Here is a 22,939-nt window from a genome sequence, read left to right on the forward strand (position 1 = left end):
CCGCCTGAAAACCAAAATTGAGCTCGCAATTCGTGCCTTGTCTTTCTACCCCTGGTTATCACCCTCAGAAGGTGTTTCTCCCTCGCTCTCTGTTGCTCTGCCAGGTCAAAGACACGTCTATTTTAGCCGCAGACTTACCTGTGAAACAATTTTAAAATTCCACTCTAGCATTAAAAAAAAAAAAAAAAAGAAAAAAAAGAAAAAGAAAAAGAGAAAAAGCGGCGGGGATGGGGAAAGTTGAATTTGCTGTTATTTCCCCAAACGCGCGCGAGGGGAAACTTCGCAGTGGCTGCAAGGGGCCCGGGTGCGGCTCAGAGGGGTGCCAGGAGCCCGCCCTGCCCTTCTTTCGTTCTCTCTTGCCTCCTCTCGGGCTCTCTGGCTTCTATTTCTTTATTTTTCTTCTTTATGTCTTCCCCTCCTGATCTCCCTCGCCCCTCTCCTTTTTCCTTCCTCTTTGCTCCCCACCTCCCTTCTCTCTGTCTCTCCCCGTCCGCCTCCCGCTCCCCGCCGCACCCCGCGGAGCCCTTGGCGTGCACCGACCACCCCCCGCCCCGTTTCACCCCCACTAATAGACCTCGGTAACAGAGCGGTGCGTGAGCGGGGAGATGAACCGCCGGGCCGTGTGCGCGGCCGCTCAGGGAGTTGGGATCCAGAGCCGCAAGTGACAACAAAGCGGGGCTCCCGTCCCCGCCGCGGGCCGTGCCGTGCCGCCCCGCACACGCGTGGCCCGGGGCGCTCCGGAGCGCGCGGCCGGGTCTCCCCCGCCGTCGGCGCTCCCGAAGGCGGCGGCCCCCCCCGCGCCCAGCGCCGCCGGCCCGGCTCTCCTCTCCTCTCGTCTCCTCTCGTCTCGTTTCGTCTCCACTCCTCTCCTCTCTTCTCCTCTCCTCTCCTCTCCTCTCCTCTCCTCTCCTCTCCTCTCCTCTCCTCTCCTCTCCTCTCCTCTCCTCTCCTCTCCTCTCCTCTCCTCTCCTCTCCTCTCCTCTCCTCTCCTCTCCTCTCCTCTCTCCTCTCCTCTCCTCTCCCCTCCCCTCCCCTCCTCTCCTCTCCCCTCTCCCCTCTCCCCTCTCCCCTCTCTCCTCTCTCCTCTCTCCTCTCCCCTCTCCCCTCTCCCCTCGCCTCTCCTCTCCTGGCCGCGCTCGGCTCGGCGCGCTGGCGAATCAGAGAGTGTCGGAATCTATTGCCTTTGTCTGACAAGTCATCCATCTCCGGGGAGGCGGGCGGGGGGCTGAGGGCGCTGCGGCTTTTAGAGAGACACACACCGGGAGCGGAGGCTCCAGTCTCCGGCCCCGGCTGCTCGCAAGCACTTCCCACCTCGGGCCAAAGTCCGCCGGGCGCCGGATCCTCGGCCCGGCCGAGAGGAGGGGGCGCGCCCGCCCGCCGCTCGCCGCTTACCCGGGGATTGCTACTCCGCTTTGAACTTAAATGAACTAGCCCCGGACCGCGGGAGGAGGAGGAGGAGGAGGAGGAGGAGGGAGAGCCGCGTCCTCCTGCGCCTTCTGCCGCCTGGCCGCCGGCCGCACCTTGCTCCGGCACCCCCTCCCCGCCGCCGGGGATGCTCTGAGCCCTCCCAGCCATGACACCCACCTGCCCCCCGGCGCCGCCAGCCCCTCGCTCCCACGGACTCTGCTGACTCCGCCGGCCCCACCGCTCCGGCCCCCCAGAGCCGGCGCAGCCCTCCCGCCCCCCGGAAAGTACTTCGCGCCCCGCTCCACCGGGCAGGGGGGCCAGCGCAGCCCGCCGCTCCCCTCCTATCCTCTCCTTCTGTGTTTTATTTTTTTGTTTGGTTTGGGTTTTGTTTTTTTTTTTTGGTGTTGTTTTTTTTTTTTCTCCCCTAAGTCTTGAAGTTGAGTTTTAGAGGCGACACGGCGGCTTCAGCCGATTTCTTCCCCTTCCTTTGCCTCCCCATGGATATGCACTGCAAGGCAGACCCCTTCTCAGCAATGCACCGTGAGTACTGGAGCCCGGCTCCTTCTGCTGCTCTCCCTCCTTCTCATCCCTCCATTCCTCCTTCCCCAACCATTCTTCCTCGCCTGATCCTCCTCCGGGTCCATCCCTTCCCCGCCAGCCTCTCCTCCCGCGGCCAAGCCCGGGCTCAGAGCCGCTCAGCAGGCAGGACGGGCACGGCCGGCCGCGGCGGCAGAGCCAGGGTCCCGGGCAGCCCCGGGCCCGGGGGGAACGGAGCTCCGTGCCAGGGGCGGGGCGGGGGCCAGGATCCCCAGCCCGGGGGGCAGGGGGCTGTGTGCGACCGTGCCTGCGCTGCGTGCCGTGTGTGTGCGAAAGAAAACACACACACACACCCCGAACCAGACCTCTCCTCCGCAAAGGCACTTTCCCCATCGCCCCTCAGACAACGCGAGTTCATTCCTACTCGCGTCAGCCCCGGGCTGGACCTGCACCCCCCGCCCCGCCGGGCGGGGGTCCCCCGACCCCCGCCGTGGCTCCGAGCCCCCGTTTGCCCCGCGGTCCGAGGCTGTTCGCGCTGACTCCGGGTTTCAGTGGCAGAGGGGAGACGCCGGTTTAAATCCACGGCGGGCTGGTCGGCGGCTCCGCGCCTCGGCCGGGCTTGGTGAAAGGCTGGGTTGCGGGGAAACAGGACAATTGTGTGGCCGGGAGATGTGGCGGCTTCGGAGGCTCCCGAGAAGCCACGGTCCCTCCTGGTTTATTTACCAGGTGCCCGGTGAGCATTTTAAATGTATTCCTGGCGCAGAGGAAAGCGCATTCGTGATGTATTTTCACTTTAAAGAACCTTTCTATAATAGGGGAGCGAAGGAAAGCGAGAAGACCCCTTTACCAGGGACTGTAACAAGGCATTTTCAGGAATTTTAATTTCACCGCACGGAAGGAAAATAATTCCGAGATTTAAATTAAAGAGGAAGGAAAAAAAACCTACAACAACCAAAAACCAAAACCAAAACCGAATAGAAAGCCGAGACTGAGAGCATCTTGAGTCAGGAAATGAATAATTAAGAGCAATTTGTAACTTTTGACACCGAAACTTTTTGAGGACACGCCCTGACCCCTGCATAAAAACAAACCTAAAAGATGCAAAATGGAAATGCTTGAAGTTTGAAAAATTCCGATTTTGCCGTGAGAAGGGAGGCACAGAAATATAAACCCACGATCAGATCCCCAAACGTGGATGTAGGTAACTGTCTTCCTGTTTCCAAACCAGTGATTTCCAGGAAACATTGCTTAAAATGTAGCGTTTCATTTTCGAAGACCTTTAACAGCAAATGGTCTGTGCATTAGACATTATTTTTGGTTTCCAGCGTGCAGACGCGATGGCAGTCATTCCGCCTCCGGTGCGATCCGGAACATGTAGGCAGCCGAAAGAGGCGTTTCACTGCCGCTGGTTTTTTAAAAACTCCAGTGAGATTCGTGAACAATTCTGGCTCTCGATTATGAAAAATAAATAAAACCAATTGATTTGTTCCCTAAAGTGCATTTCTAGAGCTACAGACCTCCATATTAGTCAGCAATTAAAATACGTACGAGCGCGGGCTCCTGCCACACAGAGAGCAGAGCACGGGCTGTACGAACGCGGCACCGGCTGGTGTGTGTGCAGACGGCGGCACTTACACACGGATAAATACACGTAAATATCTTTACTGCTCTGATAGAAATAACCGAGGAAACCACGGGGCAGAGCAAAACAAACTTGTGTGAAAAATATCCGGGCTGCAATAATTTGAATTATTAATTTTTAATCTTTTTTGCATCTGTTGCCTTTTAATACTTTGTAATGCGAGTGATAAAAGGTGCTTTGAATTATTTATCATGGAGTTGCCGAAGAAATTGCTGTCTTGTAACTTTAGAGGCAACATGTGCAGAAGGGGTTCTGAACAATTGAAGAAAACGCAGAGCAACACATACCCGCGGGTTTTAGTGGAGGAAGATAAATACACCCCCCACAACCCACCCACCCCTTTCCACTCTGAAACCCCAAGTATGTTTTAAGAAAGACTAACAAAAGAATGCAACAAATAACCCCTGCTCATCGGGGAAGGGACGGGGAAGCCAGCCGGCGCCCGGGCCGAGGCGGCTGGGAGGGGGTATGTGGAGGTGTTACTGAAGGGGTGGGGGAGATAGAAAAAACTCTATTTGTGCGAAAGGGCTTGGATCGATCGCAGGGCAATGAGAGTTTCCACTAAGTTCAGAGCCAATAAGTCAGTGTCAGAAGCAGGGGAGAAAAAAAAACTCAGCGAAAATACAAACAGATCATTTTTCAGCAAACCGCAAAACGAACTAAGATCTCCTGGCGAGGAAGATACAGAAGGTTAGGGTTGTGTGAAAGGAAAGCTTTAATGCAGTGCGCGCTGCACAGCTATATCAGCTGGGCGCCGCGGACAGGGACGCGCAGGTAGCGCCCGCGGAGCCGGCAGCGCTGCTCGGCCCGGCCCGGCCCGGGCAGCCGCCCTCCGCCGCCGTGCTTCCCTTTATTCCCGTCACTCCCTTCCTCCTGCCCATGCTTAGCAGGTGCAGAGTTATTTCCCCCACAAGTTATTTCTCGAAATGGGGAAAGACAGATCGGGAAAAAGCGACTCTAGCAGTCCTATTTGAGAGAGAGCGGTTTTTTTGCCCGGAAAGGGGGGGGGGGGGGACACAGAGGAAAACGGAGCATTTTGAGTTCTCCCTGAATTAGACTTGTGTGGGGGAAAAAAAAAACACCGGAACGTGCGAGTCGGTTAGATTAATTTTTTGTAACTGGAGGATTTTTCCTTCAAAGATCGAAAGCTGAGGACAGAGAGGGTCTGTCTGTTAACGAACACTGGCCGCGGGACAAAAAATATTTTCTTTCTCTCTCCTTCCTTCTCCCTACATTTCTTTCCCTTCCTCTTTTTCTCTCTGAATCCCTTCCACTCGCATCCGAAAATAACGGGAGAGGACGCGTTGCAGGGGGACACGCCGCGGGGTAAGGGAGGGCGGGGTTCGCCAGGAACTGTAATTGACAATGTGATAGAAAATCGTGGAAAGAAAATGAAAGGCGAGAGGAAAAGCCCAGGAGCAGAGAGAAGGGGACAGCGGCAGGGTCTGCCCGGCGCCGCTGAGCAGCTGAGCCCCGGAGTTGGGGAGCGCATCGCCCCCGAGCCCCGGGAGTGGAGCGGGCGCTGCCGCCGTGCCCCGCACAATGGCCCCGCCGAGCTGCCGCTCCGGCGTCCCGGGCGGGCACGGCGGGAGGGGGGTGGCCCGGGCCCGGGAGGGGAGGCGGCGTGCGGGGGGGAGAGTCCCCGGCCAGTCTCCGGCCCGGGAAATCCACGCTGCCTTCTCCTTCCTTCCCTGCTTTCCTCCTTTATCTTTCTTTCTTTCTTTCTTTTCTTTCTTTCTTTTCTTTCTTTCTTCCTTTCTCCTCCTTCTTTCTCTCTCTCCTGTTCTTCTTTCGCTCTTTATCTTTTCTCTCTCATTCTCTTTCTCGTATTCTCCCCGTTCTTTCCTCCTCCTTTCCCTTTTTCTCCCTTTTCCTCTTCTTCTCTCTCTCCCTCACTTCTTGCTCCCCCCTCTCCACCCCCTGCCTTCACCTCCATCCATCTGTAGTGACTGGAGATTTTGCAGTGCGAGTGGCAAAGAATCCACGACTAACGGTGTGTTTCTGGTGTGCGTGGGTTGTTGTGTTTTTTTTATTTCTCTTTCCCCAGCAGGGCACGGGGGTGTGAACCAGCTCGGGGGGGTGTTTGTGAACGGCAGGCCCCTACCTGACGTGGTCAGACAAAGGATAGTGGAGCTGGCTCACCAGGGGGTGCGACCCTGTGACATTTCCCGGCAGCTGCGGGTCAGCCACGGTTGTGTCAGCAAGATCCTGGGCAGGTAAGGAAAGAGGCAGCTCCTTTTCCTCCCCTGGGACGGCAACGGTGCGTGTCCCCCCCCCCCGCTCCGGTGTGACCTCCCGCCCCTGCGGGCTCTCCCCGCCGCCTCCCCGGAGAAGCCCAGGCCCCGCGGCTGAGCAGGGCCCCCTCCCCTGGCCGCACCGAGATGCCCCTCCCGCCTACCCCCGCCCCGGCGGGGTCTGGAAACTCCTGGGAAGACAAACAATTTCCGAGGGGAGGGCGGGAGAGAGAAGGGACTGGGGTGGGGGTGAGGAGGTGGAGGGAGAAAAAACGAAAGAACGACAAAAAACCACCCAACAACAAAAAGATCCCCAACTCACAACAATCCGTGAGCGGCCTTAGCAAATACACGGGTAAATAAACAAACAACGGCGCAAATAAATAAATAAATACCCACGGTAACCGATGGCCGCCAAACGGGATGTGAAAGACCCCCGGAGGCAAGGCGGGGGCCGGCCTGGCGCCCCTGCGTGCAGCTGTGCCCGGGTCAGAGCTGCGGCACCGGCGGCGGGGGCTGCCTCGCACGGGCACCCGCTTCCGAGTGCCCGAGGGGGTCAAACGGCGCCCCCGCCCCCACCGGCGCCCCGAGAGCCCGCCGGGTGCTGCGAGCCCGCACTGCCGGTGTCCCCGGCCCGTCTCCGCGGTCGGGGGGCTTCGCCTGCGGCTGGCCGCACCGCGGCGGGGGCTGCCGTTTTGTTTCCTGATGCCCGGGCCTGGAACGAGCGTGTGCGTGTCAGGCGGGCAGCGGGGAGGCAGCGGCGAGCCCAGCGCCCCCGGCACCTCACACACACAAAAAGAGGGAAAAAAATAAAATAAGGCGGGGGGGGGGGGGGAGGAGAGCGGGAGCGAGCCCTGGAGAGGAGGAGAAGGAAGCCCCCAGCCCCAGCCCCGGGAGGCCGCGCCATGCGGCACTCGAGCCGCCGCGCACCGGCACCGCGCACTGGCGGGCCGGGGCCGGGGGCCGCTCCGGGGGGCAGCCGGGCACTCGGGGGCGGTGGGGCCGTTCCGAGCACGGCAGGTCACTGACCGTCCTTTGTGCAGGTATTACGAGACGGGGAGCATCAAGCCCGGCGTGATCGGCGGCTCCAAACCCAAAGTGGCGACCCCCAAAGTAGTGGATAAAATCGCCGAGTACAAGAGACAAAACCCGACAATGTTCGCCTGGGAGATCCGGGACAGGCTACTGGCCGAGGGCATCTGCGACAACGACACGGTCCCCAGCGTCTCCTCCATAAACAGGTAAGCGCAACCCCGCAGCCCCGCTCGCGTCCCCGTCGCCTCTTTATGGCCCCATAGTCCCCCCCGAACGGCGCGGCCGGCCCAGTCCTCCCTGGGTCAGGTCAGACCCAGCCTGCTCCTGCCCCCCGCCCGCAGCGGGACCCCGGCCCGGCCCGCCCCGCGGGGCTGCCCCGGGGCTGGCCGCTGCTCGCCGCGGGGCTGCAGCCTGCGCTGCCGCCCGGCCCGGGGCGGGCGCGCTGCGGCGGAGGCTGTAGGCTGCTCAGGCCGGCGGGGTGGCGGGCGGCGGGGCCGGGCTGTCCCCTGCCCCCCCCAGCACCCCCTGCCCGGGGGTACGCGGCCGCCGGCCTTGCCGGGGCGTCAGGGCTCCGAGCCGCCGAGCCGCCGCCGTGCCCGCAGCCCCGCGCCGCGTCGCGCCGCGCCGGGGGAGGCTCCCCTCGCCCCCCGGTCCCCTCCTCACCGCTAGCCCGAAGGAACGGCCCCACTTGCGGGGCGGCCCCTTCCCCGGCCGGGGAGCGCTGCGCCCTGCGACCCCCGCTCGGGCTGATCCCTGCCCTGGCCGCCGGCTGGGATCGATTCCGTAGTAGCGAAGGATCCCCCCATCTCCTCCCCCAGCTGCTAGGGCGCGACTCTTGTCGGCGGAGGGACTCAGGTCTCGGGTTTGAGGTGACAAAAATAACCGTATGACAGGCAAGGAAAAAGGATCGATGCAGGAGAAAAAGGCCGGTGATAGATGTGATCGAGTGCTGCCTGCGAGGCGCTCAGCCCGCTCACACGGCCGCGATCTGAGCGCGGCACACCCCGCACCCCGCGCTCCGTACCCCGCACCCGGCAGCGCGCAGCAGTCTTTGCATGCGGCAAAAGTAGTTCGCTGTTTTAGTGTAATGTACGTACAGATCCTGTGCCTATGCCCACAGACACACAACCTCTAGAGAGTGACACAGGGGTGTTGGCAGAGGTTACACACACAGCCACCAAACACCTTGCCGGCGGAGTAAGCACACATGACATTTTGCATGCAATCCCAAATATACAGTACTTCCCGCTCAAATAAACACACGTAGCATATATGTAAATACGCATGCAGGATTTCATAGTGTCTGCGCAGATAAAAACACACAAGTCAGTATATTGGCCCTTCTGATATATAACAAGTTTAGCTAGATTTTTTTTTTAAACCTGGTGTATTTATAGCAAGGGAAGCAAAAAATAAATAGCAAGGAAAATGCGGCGGTATTTTTTGTCTTGTGCTTTTCATGGCAGATTTATCAAAATATGTCTAATAACTCAGACTGTGTATTTCTAAATCTGGCATCCTATATAAATGGGTTTTAATATTTTGCAAATGATATGGAATTATCCCAAATCATCTTGAAAACAGCAGGTAGAATTAGCTAGTGGAATGTACCTTGGCTAAGAAAGATTCCCTCAGACACACTGTCTCTGTAATATACTGCTAGGCTACCCTAGGAAATTATCCCTGTGTGTGCCATCTGTATTAAAATGGTTATTAAGTTATGAACAGGGTAACATAATACTGATCGGCTAATTATACACCCTCCTAAAAAACCTCCAGGTCTCTGTTACTCTCTCAGTCAGGTATTGAAATAATAACAGTTTGACATTCAGACACCTTACAAAGGCAGCTGTGGAAGGACAGCCGGCTATCCCTGGGAGGAATTAAGCTGGTGGTACAGAAGTCCAGAGGAACGGCTGCGGGCTCTTGGAGGAATAGCCTAGACGGACCCGACACACTTGTATGCCCCGGTTAGCTCAGGGGATGTCAGCGTCCAAATGCCACTGAGGCCTCAGCCCCTCCTGCTGGACCTGCCGCCTGGTGTTGGGGCGCGATGTCCCAGGCAGAAGGCAGAGCGCCAGGTTTTGTTCCCATCTTTGCCACCAGTTTGCGGCAAGGCTTTGGGTGTTTTGCACCTCAGTTTCCCCACCATGGAAATGGAAAGTGATCCTTCTCAGAAGGCAATGGGAACAGATGTCAGTTAGATTGCGCTTATAAAATGCTTTGAGAAGGACAAGTGCTTTGTAGCCTCTAAGTATTATTATACTAAAAAGGCTCAGCTGTGACCCACCATGTTTGATTCATACTGTGATGGCATTTGATGTCTAGTCAGCAAGGTACAAGAGCATTTTGGTTTCACACAGTTCAGTCTTTCCCCATTCCTTTTAAATGTTCAGGCCTGACTTCCCATTGTTCACTGTTGTATGAGGCTCCCTAAAACCCACACCTGTGAGGAGGTGAGCCCATCGCACCACAGGACATAAAATTTGCAGGTCTGTGCTAGGCAAGAACAGGAGAGTGAACTGGGAAAAACTGCAGCTGAATGGGAAATAGTATGTAAGGGCCCAATCCTGGTGCCATGGAGAGTAGCTTAAGCTTCATCACTCCAGTGACTTTTGTGACTCCAGCTCACAAAACTCACAAAATGTAAAGATGGGACTAAGTTCACAATTTAAAGACACATTTTCCTTTCTCCCATTGCCAAAATACATGTGTAGAATCGGGTCAATCCTTTGTAACAGCACATCCCTTACCTGTGGTGCAATCACAAATAGGAATGAATCTAACACTCCGAGTCTCTGAGCACCTTCAGATAGATGACAATTTTAAAAGTTAACCTTCTAGAAATACCTGGCACCTTATTTTTGCAAAATGTGTTTTTTTTCCAAAGCAAAATCTGCATTGGCTCAGTGTCCAGAACTGTTAGAGCTACATCCACGAGCGCTTTAGTATCTTGAGACTATATGCGAGGCATTTACTGAAACAGAAGTTACCTAGGTCCCTGGATAGGCTGTGAGTAGTGCACTTAAAAACAGAGATCTCCTTGTACATGGAAAAAAATTACTTTTGGTTATTACAAGATTTTTCTGAAAATGTATTAATTACATTGTCTTTCCTTTCTTTCTGGGGATTAGTCTAACATTAACAAAGGCTTTTGGGTGAGAGACTACAAAGCAATGCAGTTTCAGTTCAATTTTAAAAGTCTCCCTTAAACATTTAAAAAATCTGTTTTCCATGATACCTGAATTCTCCGTGCCTACATTGCACTGATCTTTCAGTATTGCACTGAGAGTATCAGGACGCATTTGGGGCGACGTGTGTTGAGATTTATCAGAAACTTGTTCATACCAAACTCATGCAGATACAAACTCGGGTGAAAATCATGACTTAACTACCCTGTCAAGATTCAGGAAAAATATTAAAGTCTTCTGCTATGCAGTAATTTTCCTTTAATTATGGCAAAAAAGTCTAGAGCGTATACTAGTTAATAAGCAAGCACACCAGAACTGACAGGATCAAGACAGAGCAGTTATCTCTGCCGTGGGAGCCTTCCTGTTTCTGCTTCACACATTAGGTACTATACGGTATAAACCTATTGTGTATGTGTAGATACACACACACATACACACAAACATATATATATACATGCATATATGTAAACACACACACTTAGACACAGCGCACGTAACTGAGAAGCAGGCAAGTGATTAAGAAGCTCTTATTTCTTTGGTAAGCAATTAATGCTTACTTCAAATCACTCGAGCACCTTGCTTCTTGAGCACCCTGCCAGCCTGAACTTTTCCATCTATCATATGATGACAAACGAGTTACCTTTGGTCACTTTGGGTTAGAATATTTTGACCAGACTTAGGCACTGCTGTAAGCCTTGTGGCGGTCTCCTAAGTGTGAACTTGGAGGCAGATATTAATGAGAAATTTTCCTTTGTTTTGCGGCATGTACAGTTAGCCTCAGAACACAGGTTTCATGAGATAATGATCACCCTAGAATCTGAATTACACAGTGTACTTCAGTAGGAACAGGATGGAGCACATCACGGACACACGTTCACAGTGATGCAGCAAGTGATGCAATGGGCACCGTAGTTTATGCGTTATTTTCTGCTTCTGTTAAATTAGTGAATTCCTTACAGGAATTCCTTACAGGTCCAGAAAGGCAAAGCAAAACAACTCCCCCCACAATCTGTTCCTCTCTCCCAGCTCTCTTGCAGCTGGGTTCAGGATTAGGGACTCCCCCTTAGCCCTTAGCCAGGGAATGCTGAATCCGAAGCATTACGGAGTTCCGTCAGCCTTCTGGATATGCCTTGGACCCTGAGCTCCTGAGAGCAGACCTAACTAATACCCCATGGCAGAGAACAGAGTTTAGCAGACATATTATCTCAGTCAAGCCATTAGATGTTTTTTCAGTCGTCTCTTAGGTATTGGGTAGATGTTAATTCCCAGTGTTAAGCGTTTGGTTTGGGGAGATGTCTCTTGTTTCATTATACAACAATTGGCTAATAATTCCTAGTTAAAGTTTCCAATAATGATGCGCTTTTTAAAAACACATATGGAAAGACACAGACATTGATTCAGGTTATAATGACCAGTGAAATACATGCGTACACTGAAATATTATTGAGCATGTGGCCAATTTCAGTGGCTGTGGGCAGGCCTGTAGTTTAGACCAAAGAATGGCATATTAGGAGATCAGATTTCTCTTACCAGTTCTTCCATTAACTTCCCAGTTGATCTGGGGCAGGTCACACGGACTCCTTATGAGGCTGCTTTGCCATCTGTAAAATGAAAATAACAGTATTTAGCTACCTTTCTAAAACTCATTGTGACCCTTCACTGAAAATGCCCATGGAGTTACACGCGTAATGAGAAAAGGTTCAAAACTGAAGCTAGGTTGTTTTACACCAGCTGAGGCTTTAGCCCACGCAAGGGAGACAGAATTGAACAGAATCTTGATTGAGGTAAACGTAACATCTCAAGACAAACAACCGAGTCTGGCAAAAGGCAGGTGTATTAGGGCAGGGGCTGTGTCATATGCGGAAGAAATCAATGTTATGCAAGCTGAGCTTTCTGAGTCACTCTCGCTGGCCTCGCTTGAGAATTTCCCCAAAGGACACCCTGGACAAAGTCATTGGTGGATCTCTCCTGCCTTTCCCACCAAACAAATCTGGAATCCTTGGAGGACAGGTAATAAGTCTAGGGAGATGCTGGAAGAGTACAGAGTATCTCTATAGTGGCAGTTTGTTCATAGTGACCAAAAGCAGCAACCACTGCATGGCCTGCAGTGAACACGGGAGAAATTGCAGTTTTAACCAGCAGGTGTGTGTGTGTGTGTCACACAAACCTCTCACCACCACCAGTATTTAGTAGCCACAAGTCAGTTTTCTCAATAGAGAGGGCAAGGATTAGACTGGCCATGTAGATGGGATTAGCCTCCGACTGGCAGTGTGTTGGCGCAAGGCAGGGGTGAAGGAAGCTTGCCTGGCAGTACCTGACAGAGCTCACCAGCTCTCATAAGCTGGCACTTCTTAGGGTGCACAGAAGGAGCTCGGGATCCTAGCAGGCATCCTCTCCCTTGGTGGATGCCGAGCCTCAGGTTTCCATGGGATTTCCTGCATCAGGGCATGCCCTCAAGGCAGAAGACTTCTTACGGCCAACTGCTTTCAGCTGAGCAAAGGAAGCGATTGGGTCACACAGGGCTTCATTACAGGGAATATACTCCTTTAAATTCAGATTCTTTTCCATCAGACACAAACCTGGTATTATCTTCTTTTTATCATTGCAAATAAAGGACAGGCTCATAAAGCAGAGGTTACAGACAATGTTACTGCAGCTGAAAGAGTAAATGAATGCTCATAGCATTTCTCTTTGTCTTATTCCTCATATCTGGCCACTGGAATGTTGTATGGTGGGAACCACAATAAGCTAGCCGCATTTTTTCTAATTTTCATATTGCGGAGATATTAGCTCAACAGAGGTGGTTTCGCAAGTAAAACTGATTGTGCCTGGGAAGTTTTCAGCTCCCTGTTTTGTGAATCTTGAAGTTCAGAACCACATCGGTCCCTTTATCACCTAAAAATCCCCGCCCTTCCTTTTTGTATAGATGTACAGAAAGCCTGATTTTTTGTTGGAAGTTTTTTCAAGTTTTTGCATCTAGTGAAAGATTGCTACATTCTGCCATAGAGGTAGCTGCATTTCAGTGCTGGGTGAGTGAGTCCTATGGAGCTAAACCTCATTTACCAGAATCACTATTATGTGAAAAAACTCATTTGACTTTGGGAGAAAAGAGGAGAAAATATAAGTAGCTTGGCCAAGCAATGACGAAGTGGTGAGAACAATACAGTGATCTGAAGGGCACAGTCCCTCCAACAGAAAAGGAATTATTCACATTTAAACAAAGCAGTATAGCCAGGAACGAAGGGAGGCAAACAAGAAAGGAGACATTTAAATGGTAGCAGAAGGTATCTCCTGATAGGGAGGTCCATTAAGTTGTGGAATTGCATCCTATAGGAATTCCTGATTTCTTGGAATGTATATAACTAGACAGCGTTAATAACAAGCAAACACAGAATAACAAATAATCTTGTGTTGGCTAAAGAGATAGATAATGCTCTAGCAGGCCAGCTGGACCCTTTATGATATGATGACATGCTGCATACAAAACAAAGTCGTGTTTTCAGCCGTATATCAAATATCCCAGAAAACCCGTCTCTGATCCTAAAGCCCGTTCAAACAAAAGATTTCCATACTACCTGAATAAAAAGATACGACTTCAAAACTGTCGAATAAGGCTGAGATTCACTTAGATTCCATGGTCTTTAATTAAGGCATGTTGAAATGCAAATGGAGTTTAGGCTTTCTACTTACAATCAGCAAAATATTTAGGGATCCCACTTAATGAAAAGGTAGAGACTTCCAAAAGCATTTGTTATTGGCCTGACATGCGTGCAGCTAACTAAGGCTTTAGGAAATCCCATCTGTGTGTAGATGGCTCTGGTGATGATTAGAAAGGTTTGAGTTTTTCTCCCAAACAATCATTCTTTAAACTGAGAGCTAATGGGAATGAGGACTTTTCCACTGCAATCCCAGTTAATCTATTGGAGCCTATACATGCATGGCCGTATTTACCAGTCCCAACTGTTTAAAAATGCACAGCCTAAACCATGCAGTTGGCATAAAAATCATGAGTATGTGTAATACAACATGGGGATGGTTTTACTTGTTTTCTCTTTTCTACCCTATATTTTAAATGGATTTGGGTATCTGACTCCCATTAAACAACTTTAAAAACACCTTTGGAGAGCCAACAGGCCCCTGTACAAGTGCCCGCAAGCATTGGAAGCACACTTTATTAAATGAGAACTGAAATTCTCATGCTATCACTTGACTAGAGGAGCTGGAAAACCCACAACAAACACCGTTAGGCTTGTGATGAAATACTAGACAGTATGATATTCAGTGCTAGCCTCCAATTTTCTCTAGTGCCAGTAACTGAGAGCTGATTTTGTAGCACTTATATGGCTATCTACCCAGCTGAAAATCACAAATCTAATCACTTGGTTTCCAAACTCCTCAGAGTGCACTTACAAATATTCATTTCCAATCAATTTGCACCTGCTAATATTTCTCAACGCTCACATGCGATGACAGAGTCAGAAGCAATGCCGGTTCTTACTGTTTCTATTGCAATGGCATAAAGAGGCTCTGTGCATAGATCACAGCCCACCGCCCACCATCCAAAACAGGCACAGCGTAAACAGGAATTTCTTTCGAGAGGTTCTTTTAGAAAATCAGTATATACACACGTCTGTCTTTACACCCTCCCCTTAGCTTTGACGAGGCTTGTAATTCAGACAGTCCTCAAGGTTTCAGGGATCCTGAAACAAACATCTTTGTTATAGGAAATAAGATATCTGGCCACGGCTCACCCACCGAGCCTGAGTCTAGGTAAAAAGGCAGAGCAAAACTGGAGAGTCCTCTTCTTCAGGCTCACAGCTGATGAGACGGAGGCTGAGCACTAGCTAGGCTGCAACTGCCTCCCCCTCTTCCCTGATAAGTAGGCATATAAATAAATAAATAAACGGCATCCTAACTGCACTGAGAACTCAATAAAACAATCACATCAAATATGAGGAGGTATAAATCTCATGTCTGCACAGGTAACCCACTCAATTGCTTTTATTATGGCTCAGCCTGACTCCATTTATTACCATCCGTGGTCTGGGTGAAGGATGTTTGCATGGAGGGTGGTCTCCTGGTGAAATCCTATCCCTGGAGCAGTGACAATCAACCCATACAGAGGTGGATTTTGGTGGGGAGACCAAAGGCAGATCCATCTGTCTGCATGAAAACCAATCAATAACCCTGTAACTAGACCCCTTGTCACTGGGAAATGGACAACAATAGTTCAATCCTGGAGCCATAGGAGAAGAATAGCTGTGGTTGGGGTGTGAGGAATGACAGGATGTATGCATGAAGTGTTTGAGACATACGGACAGAGTATGTCTGTCCATACAGATACTGAGGAGAAATGACAGGATAGGCGGAGAGCAGCGAGTACATTTATATATATATTTTTTTTTATATATATATGTAAGGCAAATTTGAAACGCTGATGTGTTCAAAGGTGGGTATGGCAAAGCAAAAAGCAGAGTTATACTGTGTTTTTTTACAGGACATTTATATGGGGACTGTGAGTGTGATGCAGGTACCTTTGGTGGCACGCACCTGCTGGTTGGATACTACCTATGAGTATATTGGCATACGGCAGGGAACATGGATCTCTGGGCAGGCACACAGTCAGGGACACAAAATGCTGGTAGGCTAAAGGAAGCATATGCGGGAGTTTGATGTGGCCGGGGAAGGATATTCCTTTGTCCTCTGTCTGGCTTGGGATTTATGTGTGTACTAGTTTTGACAGAGAGGAGGAAGAGTGATGTGCCTAAAGCCTGAGCTAACGGACTGTGAGTTCACAGATATGCTTCCCAGAAAATACTACGTATGAAACATTTACCCAAACCTCACTGTTAAATGAGGAAGGGAAATTCTGGAGGCTTATTTCTGCCTGTACGAAACACAGAAATAGGACATTTCTTGCTGCTGTCATTCCCTAGCTCTGCAGTTCCTGTAGTGTTTCTAAAATCTGCAGAGTGTATTGTTCCCCAGGCTTCTAGCAACTCCCCCAACACAGGCACACATGCATACGCACACAGATATGCTGGAGTTGGCCTCTATGAATTGTCCTCTCTTGGGGGCCAATTTAGTTTTTATTCCTTCGGCTCCATTTTGAACAGTTCCTCCTCTGCCAAGGTAGGCACGCTCCCCTCTCGGCAGGGTCCAAGGCACAGGGTTAAATGTCCATCTCTGGTTGGGAGGCAAATTGCATCAAGAATAGCAATCAGCTCTGCCCAAAATGCCCATCACTGTATTGCAGTTCAGAGGGGAGGTATCCATATTTTTCAAGGCAGATTGATGTCTGTTCGTTAATTTACAAAAGGAAAAGCAGAGACTGTGACCAATTGACAGGGTCACAGAAGAAACCCTCACGTATCTGTCAGACAGGATACCCTCTAGTTTCAGGGTAGTTTGGATGGTTCTGGCAACAATAATAGTACCCATTTCTTTGGTCAGGAAGGGTTAATATACCGGCCCTTTGACTCTTGAACTAGTCCTCATTTTCTTCAAGCTGGGCTGAGATACAGGGCAATGTCGTTACTCGGCTGCCCATTTTCAAGCTCTCACTTTAAAATTGTAATGGAGTCTTTGGGCACTAACATTTGGGCACTTCCTAAAGGGACTGTTGCCTTTCAACATACTCGTGTTTCTCTAAAAATTCTTTTAAGAACAATTTTTGGTCACTACCTTTAAAAAGGAAGACCACAGCACCATGTAGCTATGTAATAGTGCTTGCTGTTAATATTCGCCTACGTTTAAGACCTTTCTTGGTTGTCTAAATTTAGACTCTCGAGCTTGAAAAATTACACATTTATACATAAATTATACATGCACAAAAATACATATACACTTATTTATAAAATCAATATGGAAGACAGAAGGTGTAGAAAGGAAGAGGAAAGGAAGGAATAGTATTTCTGAAGAAAAAGACATCATGTTTGCATACTGAGCACATAGGGGAAGGGTATTTCTGGGACATGCTATGTACAAATGGGCCAAGGCTGTGCAAGCAGAAGTAGAGTGGAAAATGTGCAATGTCACAAATTCCCTCTCCCTGTGGAACAAACAGTAAATTTAGAGTTTTAAAGAGCCAATGTTTGTGGTGCTGTCTCTGGCAGACAGACGGCCACAACACAAAGCTCCCACAGCAGGTGGAGAGCACAGCTGGGTGGGGTTGGTGGAGGAAAAGGCAAGAGATAAGGATGGAGTGAAAGGCTAAGGCAGATGTGACTTGGATTGGGTCAAAACCAGACCTGCTGTAGTTTCAGAGAAGGCAGTCTTGGCCACTGGGCCAAACAAGATGCAGAGTCACCCAGTACCGGCATCCAACACCCTTACGTGGCTTTAACAGTTTCAGGCTACGTGTGTGCCTGAGTGGGGAGTCTGTGTGTATGGAGGCAACCAGGATGGGGACAGAGTAAGTGTATCTGGCTGTGTATTCCTGTGAGGTGCGCAAGCTGGAGAGCAGGGAGGAGCTGCATGGGTGAGTTTGTGTGCTTGCACGTGAGACAGCATGTGTAAATTGTAAAAAGATGACTGCTGTGATTCTAACCCCCTTTTGAGGATTACATGAATTTTTGTGACCTGCAAATGTTTTACGAAAAATACATGCCTATGGGTGACCCCCCATCCCCATGGGTCTTGGTGTCCAGCAGATGAAACTGGCAGGGCTGGTGGCACAGGGAGACATGAAATGAAGGGAGTATGGCCCATTTCAGGAATTGCCCCTGGCCCAGTGAAAGGCAGGAGATAAAGCGATCCTAGGGAACAGTCTTTAGAAGACTGCAACAGGAAGGTGCCTGCCCTGTAAATGAGGCCTTTGTACTGCTCAGAGCACCACCTTTCCAAAACGAAAGCACCTTCTGCACCATTTGAATGTGCTCCTAGATCATTCTGTGCACGGTGAGGTAATCTGATCATGGAAACCTGGGTGCATTTGTGCAGATAGACCGCCGAGTATTGTTCCACCAGACAATCTTCTCTGTAATGGATATTTGGGTGAGACATGCCCTATACCCCATGACATGTGTACAAGGAGGAGCGTGGGCATATCACTAGGGCAACATGTCCAGCTGGGAGTATAGACTTATAGCCAGTAGGTATTACTGGTCTGCGTGAGAACTAAGAATAGTCTTAGCCATGGAAACAACGTCATAATCCTGCAGTTACACACAGGGAGTCGTAGGGGCAAGAAAAGGCGTGGTAATACGCATCTTGGGAAGCCCATCTGGTTTCATGGGGCTCTGCACAGGATGCTGTGTGACTGCTTCCCATGGCAAGGCAGCCATGTGAACGCACTGATGAACCGTGGCTGTGAACAAATGCACGGGGGGGGGTCCTAGCAGTGCTCACTTCTTTGTCAGGAGTCCTTTTGGGCAGACCTGGGCATAAGGTGCTATGGCAGCCAGACCACCAACGTGCTGAGGAGAACGCAGGAGAACGCAGCGGGCAAGATGGGCAGTGCCAGTTACACAAGTGCGTGCGAGTGTGCGTACAGCAGAGTGGCGTCTGCTGAGGCGTGTGACCGCAGAAGGCGTATGGCAGGGCAGATACATGTATACATGGAGATGTCATGTACAAATGTGGGGACACGTGCCTGCTGGGGGTGCCTTGTGCATCTGAGGGTACAAGGGGCGCCTAAGGCACAATGTATTTGTCAGGGAGTGGATCTGTGCTAGTTTGTCGATAGGTGATGCAAGAAGGGGATACCTGGGGATAGTGGGGGCAGAGGCGGTTATGCTAAAGGAGATATTTCTAATGATAGCCATAGTTTAATGCACTGGACTCTGCCCTCCTCTCCTCTCCCCTCCCCTCACACTCTTCTCCTCATTACCCAGGTTATCTTGTTTGGGTTAAGAGGCCAATTTCAACAGACTATAATTGAAGAGTGAAGAGAATCTGATAAGATAAGGAAGGGACATCATTCCTCAAGGGATCAATAGAGGTTTCATGTTCCTCCTTCCCCTGCTGTGTCCCTAACACGCTAACACTCTGTGTCCGTGGGCCTGGTTTATTTGCTTTGCTTGTCTGCAAGCCCGGAAAGGAAGCGTGGGAGAGGGGTGGGGGGTGGCTGTAGCCCCTGTCTGTCACACAGACAGAGCAGAGGAGGGGGCATAAGAAAGGGACAATGGAGAAGTCGGAGGCAATAGGAGCCAGGAGGAGGCAGGGAGGTGTCAAGCCTGATGCCCTCCTGGCTCTGGCAGGGGCACGGCTTGCAAGGGAGGTGTTCACCTTTGGCCTTTTATCTCAGCGGTGTGTGCTGCAAGGGAAGGATACTGATAAGTTGTCTAGATTTAGACTTGCTTTTCCTAGTGTCCCCACGCAGACAAACTCAAAGCTTTTTATAAGTACTCAGGGGGCAACCTCTCAGGGCCCCTCAGGGTGAGGGAGGAATAATTACCCCTACCACAAGGAGGGCTGGTAGCTGCTCCTGATTAGGTTTATGTTAGGATCCGAGGCTCAGGCTTGATGGCCTCAGTATCTCACAAGCCATTCTTAGCAGTTTTTTGGACCAAGCCAGCATAAGCAGATCCTCCTAAGAAACGTGGAGTTGCCTCAGCAGTGGATACAGGTCCCCTCAGGGCAGGGCTGCCAGGGCTCCTGCACCCCTGGGCAGGAAGGTGCCCTTGCACAAGCCGCATGAGACCCACGTGCACCGGCAGCCGGGGCAGCCAGGGCAGTGCAGGGCAGTGCCTCCAGGAGACCCAGCCTCTCGCATCAGGTGAGCACTGTGGGCGCTCCCCCATCCTCATGACCAGTGTAGGGATGCTCGGGCACGGGGAGGCAAGCGGAGAGGTCAGCACAGTGCAGGAATCGATCCAGATCCCATACACCAGGGCCGGGCAAGTTTCTGGAGAGCTTGAGACACGGAGGGGTCTGGGGCTGAGATATCTTCTTCCAGCTGATTTCTCTTTTATTTTTAACACCCAGAGAAACAGATGCTGAGAGCAAGTCAGTCATGCAGTGAGCATGTGGCAGAGTTGGGAATACAACCCAGATCCCCTGACTCCCAACCTCAGGCTTTAACCACTAGACCATGCTTCCCTCTAAGCCACCTTGAACTTTCCTCGGTGAGGATGGGGGCTACTAAGCCTCTGTGGGCTGCAGTTTACCAAGCTGTCAGGAGTGTGCTCACTGGACCGCCTCACCAGAGACAGCCTTCCTCACGCATGCTAAAAAAGTTGAAAAGAAATTCATTTCATGGACGGTGGCTGCTTAAAAAAGGCGATTCCAGCATATGTATGTGATAAATGTTAACTGTGCATTAATCGCATTAAAGAGGACCCTATAAACTTTTCATTTCTAATTAAATTCTGGCCGGTGATTCTGGCGAAGCCAGCACACTCCGGGCCTTTGTTTATGTGGAAAATTAAAATGCAAATACAATGGAATTTATTTCCATTACTAGAGTGATATGCTGGGCTCCTCTGTTTAACAGCCTCCAATTATTTTCAAACAGGTCTCTCTCCCCCTCCCCTCCCCCCTCTCTCCCTTCCTCACTCCCTCATTTTTTTCCTCCCCCTATTACCCTGATGCTGCTACCCAGTGTGAGGGGTGGAAGCTGGTAAAGCAGTGGGTGGGCTAAGGATGGTGTCATCTGTTCAAGGTCAAATGCAGGCAGGAATACAGAGGAGGAAGGGGGAAAAAGACTGGGAGAGCACAAACAAGCAGGCAGGTGAAGTAACAAGACTTGAGCTAATGCAAGGAGGAGTAAGGAGTTACCTGTTAGCAACCTCACTGAAAAATAAAAGCTAAACTCACTGGCTTGCCATATCCCAGCCATATAGATGACCTGACTGAGAGAGCTCACAGGTCTTTCCCTGATGGGATATTTTGGTGAGAGGGTGCAGCTGAGAGCTCTCTCTAGAAGTTTCCTGGATCTTTCACAGCCTTTTTCATAGACTTTGTCTGGATGTGGCTGCTGCTGGGCCAAATCCTGATGGCTGAGGAAGCACAGAACAGGCCCAATGCCAGACACATTGCCTGCACAGAGCAAATAAATCCACGCGGCAATGACACATAATCATCAGCTGAAAAATAACTGAACTTTCTTGTTCATTTCCAAGGGACCAAATGTGGCTACACAGTCTTAGGGCATTAGTGCACAATATCCACACAAGTCAGAAGCCATTGCACAAACCCAGAGATTCATCATACATTTAAAATGTCTTAACATATATATTTACTGCTAAACGCTGCTGACATAGAATCCCATTCTTTCTTACATATATAAGAGACCCAGGTCAGCTCAGACATGGAACACTGCCAGGCAGTCATGCACAGATCAGAGGCATCTGCTAACTGACACGGATGCCCTTCTATGCATTAATACAGAAAGTCACGCAAGAAGACCCTTGCAAAGGCAAGTCTTCATTGTAGACATATGTAGTTGTTTGTAGATCCCATCACAGGCTCAGTCAAATCTATTTGAAACTGCACAGTATAGTCTTGCATATATTTGTGAAGAAACCTAGGATATGGAGACGTCGAAAAATGTAACTGAAAAGCCTTAGCAAAACCCCTGCGTGCACCAGAAGGCGCACACACCTGTAAGCGCATTCACACAGCCGTAGAAATACGCTGACACACACAGACACATGGTTATTCACAAGCAAGTGGCCGCAGACCTTGAAGCGTGCAGCTGAGAACCGGCCACACGTGCCACCCTAAGTGTCACACACGCGCGGGCAGCGCACCCTAGGCACACCCCGCTGGCAGGGAGAGCTCGGGAGCCAAAGGGATACTCTTTTAGTGCATGTGAGCATCTTAAGGAATCACCTAGTGTAAATGATCCTGCCCCAGCCGAGACAGGGAAACAGGAGAAGGACACATTCACTTACAACACTGAAAAGAGGCCATTACCCAGTCAAACAACCCAATCCCTGACATCATTATTCAATACACAGGAGCCCTGAAATGCACACTAACTCAATCACAGAGACACACGATTACAAAATAATACTGATGGAATCAATGAGACAGACATGCGGTCATACAAAGCGCACCCACCCCGGTGTTAATACACAGTAACAGCCACCCAACAGGCGAATACAAAACAGCCATTCACCACCACAATGGCAAAACACGGCCGTTCTCAAAGGAGACTCAAAACTCTGGCAACAACCCCCACCCTCAGCAGAGGGGGCTTAGACCAGCACTGGGGGTGTGGGCAAAACCCGGCTGCTGTCAGCCTAAAGAGTAACAAATAGTCACAGCCTCGCCAGGAGGTGCCCAGTGTGCTCATCTCCTAGTGAGGCTGGTGGACCCCCAGAGCATTCAGCACCATGCAGGATTGCACCTGCAGCCATTGAAACAGACCCGTTGGTGAAGTGACATGTTTGCTTAATGACCAAAAGGGTTATGTGGTCACTACTAACGCAGGCAGGGGTGCATGACATTCAAGACTCATCGTAACACAAGCCAACACAAGCCAGCAAAACCTACTGAGTATCAGAAACACCACACGTCCACGCTATGGATGGATGCAAATGCTGCTCTGCACTCTGAGCCACAGAACCATCTCACAGACGTGCCTCTGCAGAACAGCCCAGCCCTCTTCCCGAACCACAGCACCACACCCAAACCCATCACAGCACTGGTGTCTCTCCCTTTCAGAGAGGAAAAAAGCGAAGTGCCCGCATAAAGCATGCTCGTAACGCCACAAATAATCGACCTTCCTTGCGCCTTGCAGGCTGTGCCACAGCATGCTAACCCAGGCGCTTAACACGCGGCCCGAACGGCCGGCTTTTGCAAATCCTGCATGATCTTCTGGGGAGGGAGGCAGGAGAACTGGGCTCTGACGTCCTTTCCCTGGCACAGCAGGCATCCGCTCATACCAGGTTGTGTGCACAAGAATATGCTGTTACTGAAAAAGCCCATAAGGCTGGGGGAAGACT

The 22,939-nt window shown here is 50.9% G+C and overlaps 1 protein-coding gene across 2 annotated transcripts in view; it reads left to right on the forward strand.

Moving 5' to 3' along the window:
• The first annotated feature begins 1,781 nt into the window (after positions 1 to 1,781).
• PAX2 (paired box 2) overlaps positions 1,782 to 22,939 on the forward strand; it is an 87,659-nt gene continuing 66,501 nt past the window's right edge. For both annotated transcript variants that reach the window (XM_037399888.1, XM_037399889.1), the window contains exons 1-3: positions 1,782 to 1,947; positions 5,637 to 5,802; positions 6,864 to 7,061. In XM_037399888.1, the coding sequence (XP_037255785.1) occupies positions 1,905 to 1,947; positions 5,637 to 5,802; positions 6,864 to 7,061 (407 nt within the window). In that variant the 5' untranslated portion in view covers positions 1,782 to 1,904. The remainder of the gene's footprint in view (positions 1,948 to 5,636; positions 5,803 to 6,863; positions 7,062 to 22,939) is intronic.

Source organism: Falco rusticolus, chromosome 9 (assembly GCF_015220075.1).
Source record: "Falco rusticolus isolate bFalRus1 chromosome 9, bFalRus1.pri, whole genome shotgun sequence".
NCBI lineage: Eukaryota > Metazoa > Chordata > Aves > Falconiformes > Falconidae > Falco > Falco rusticolus.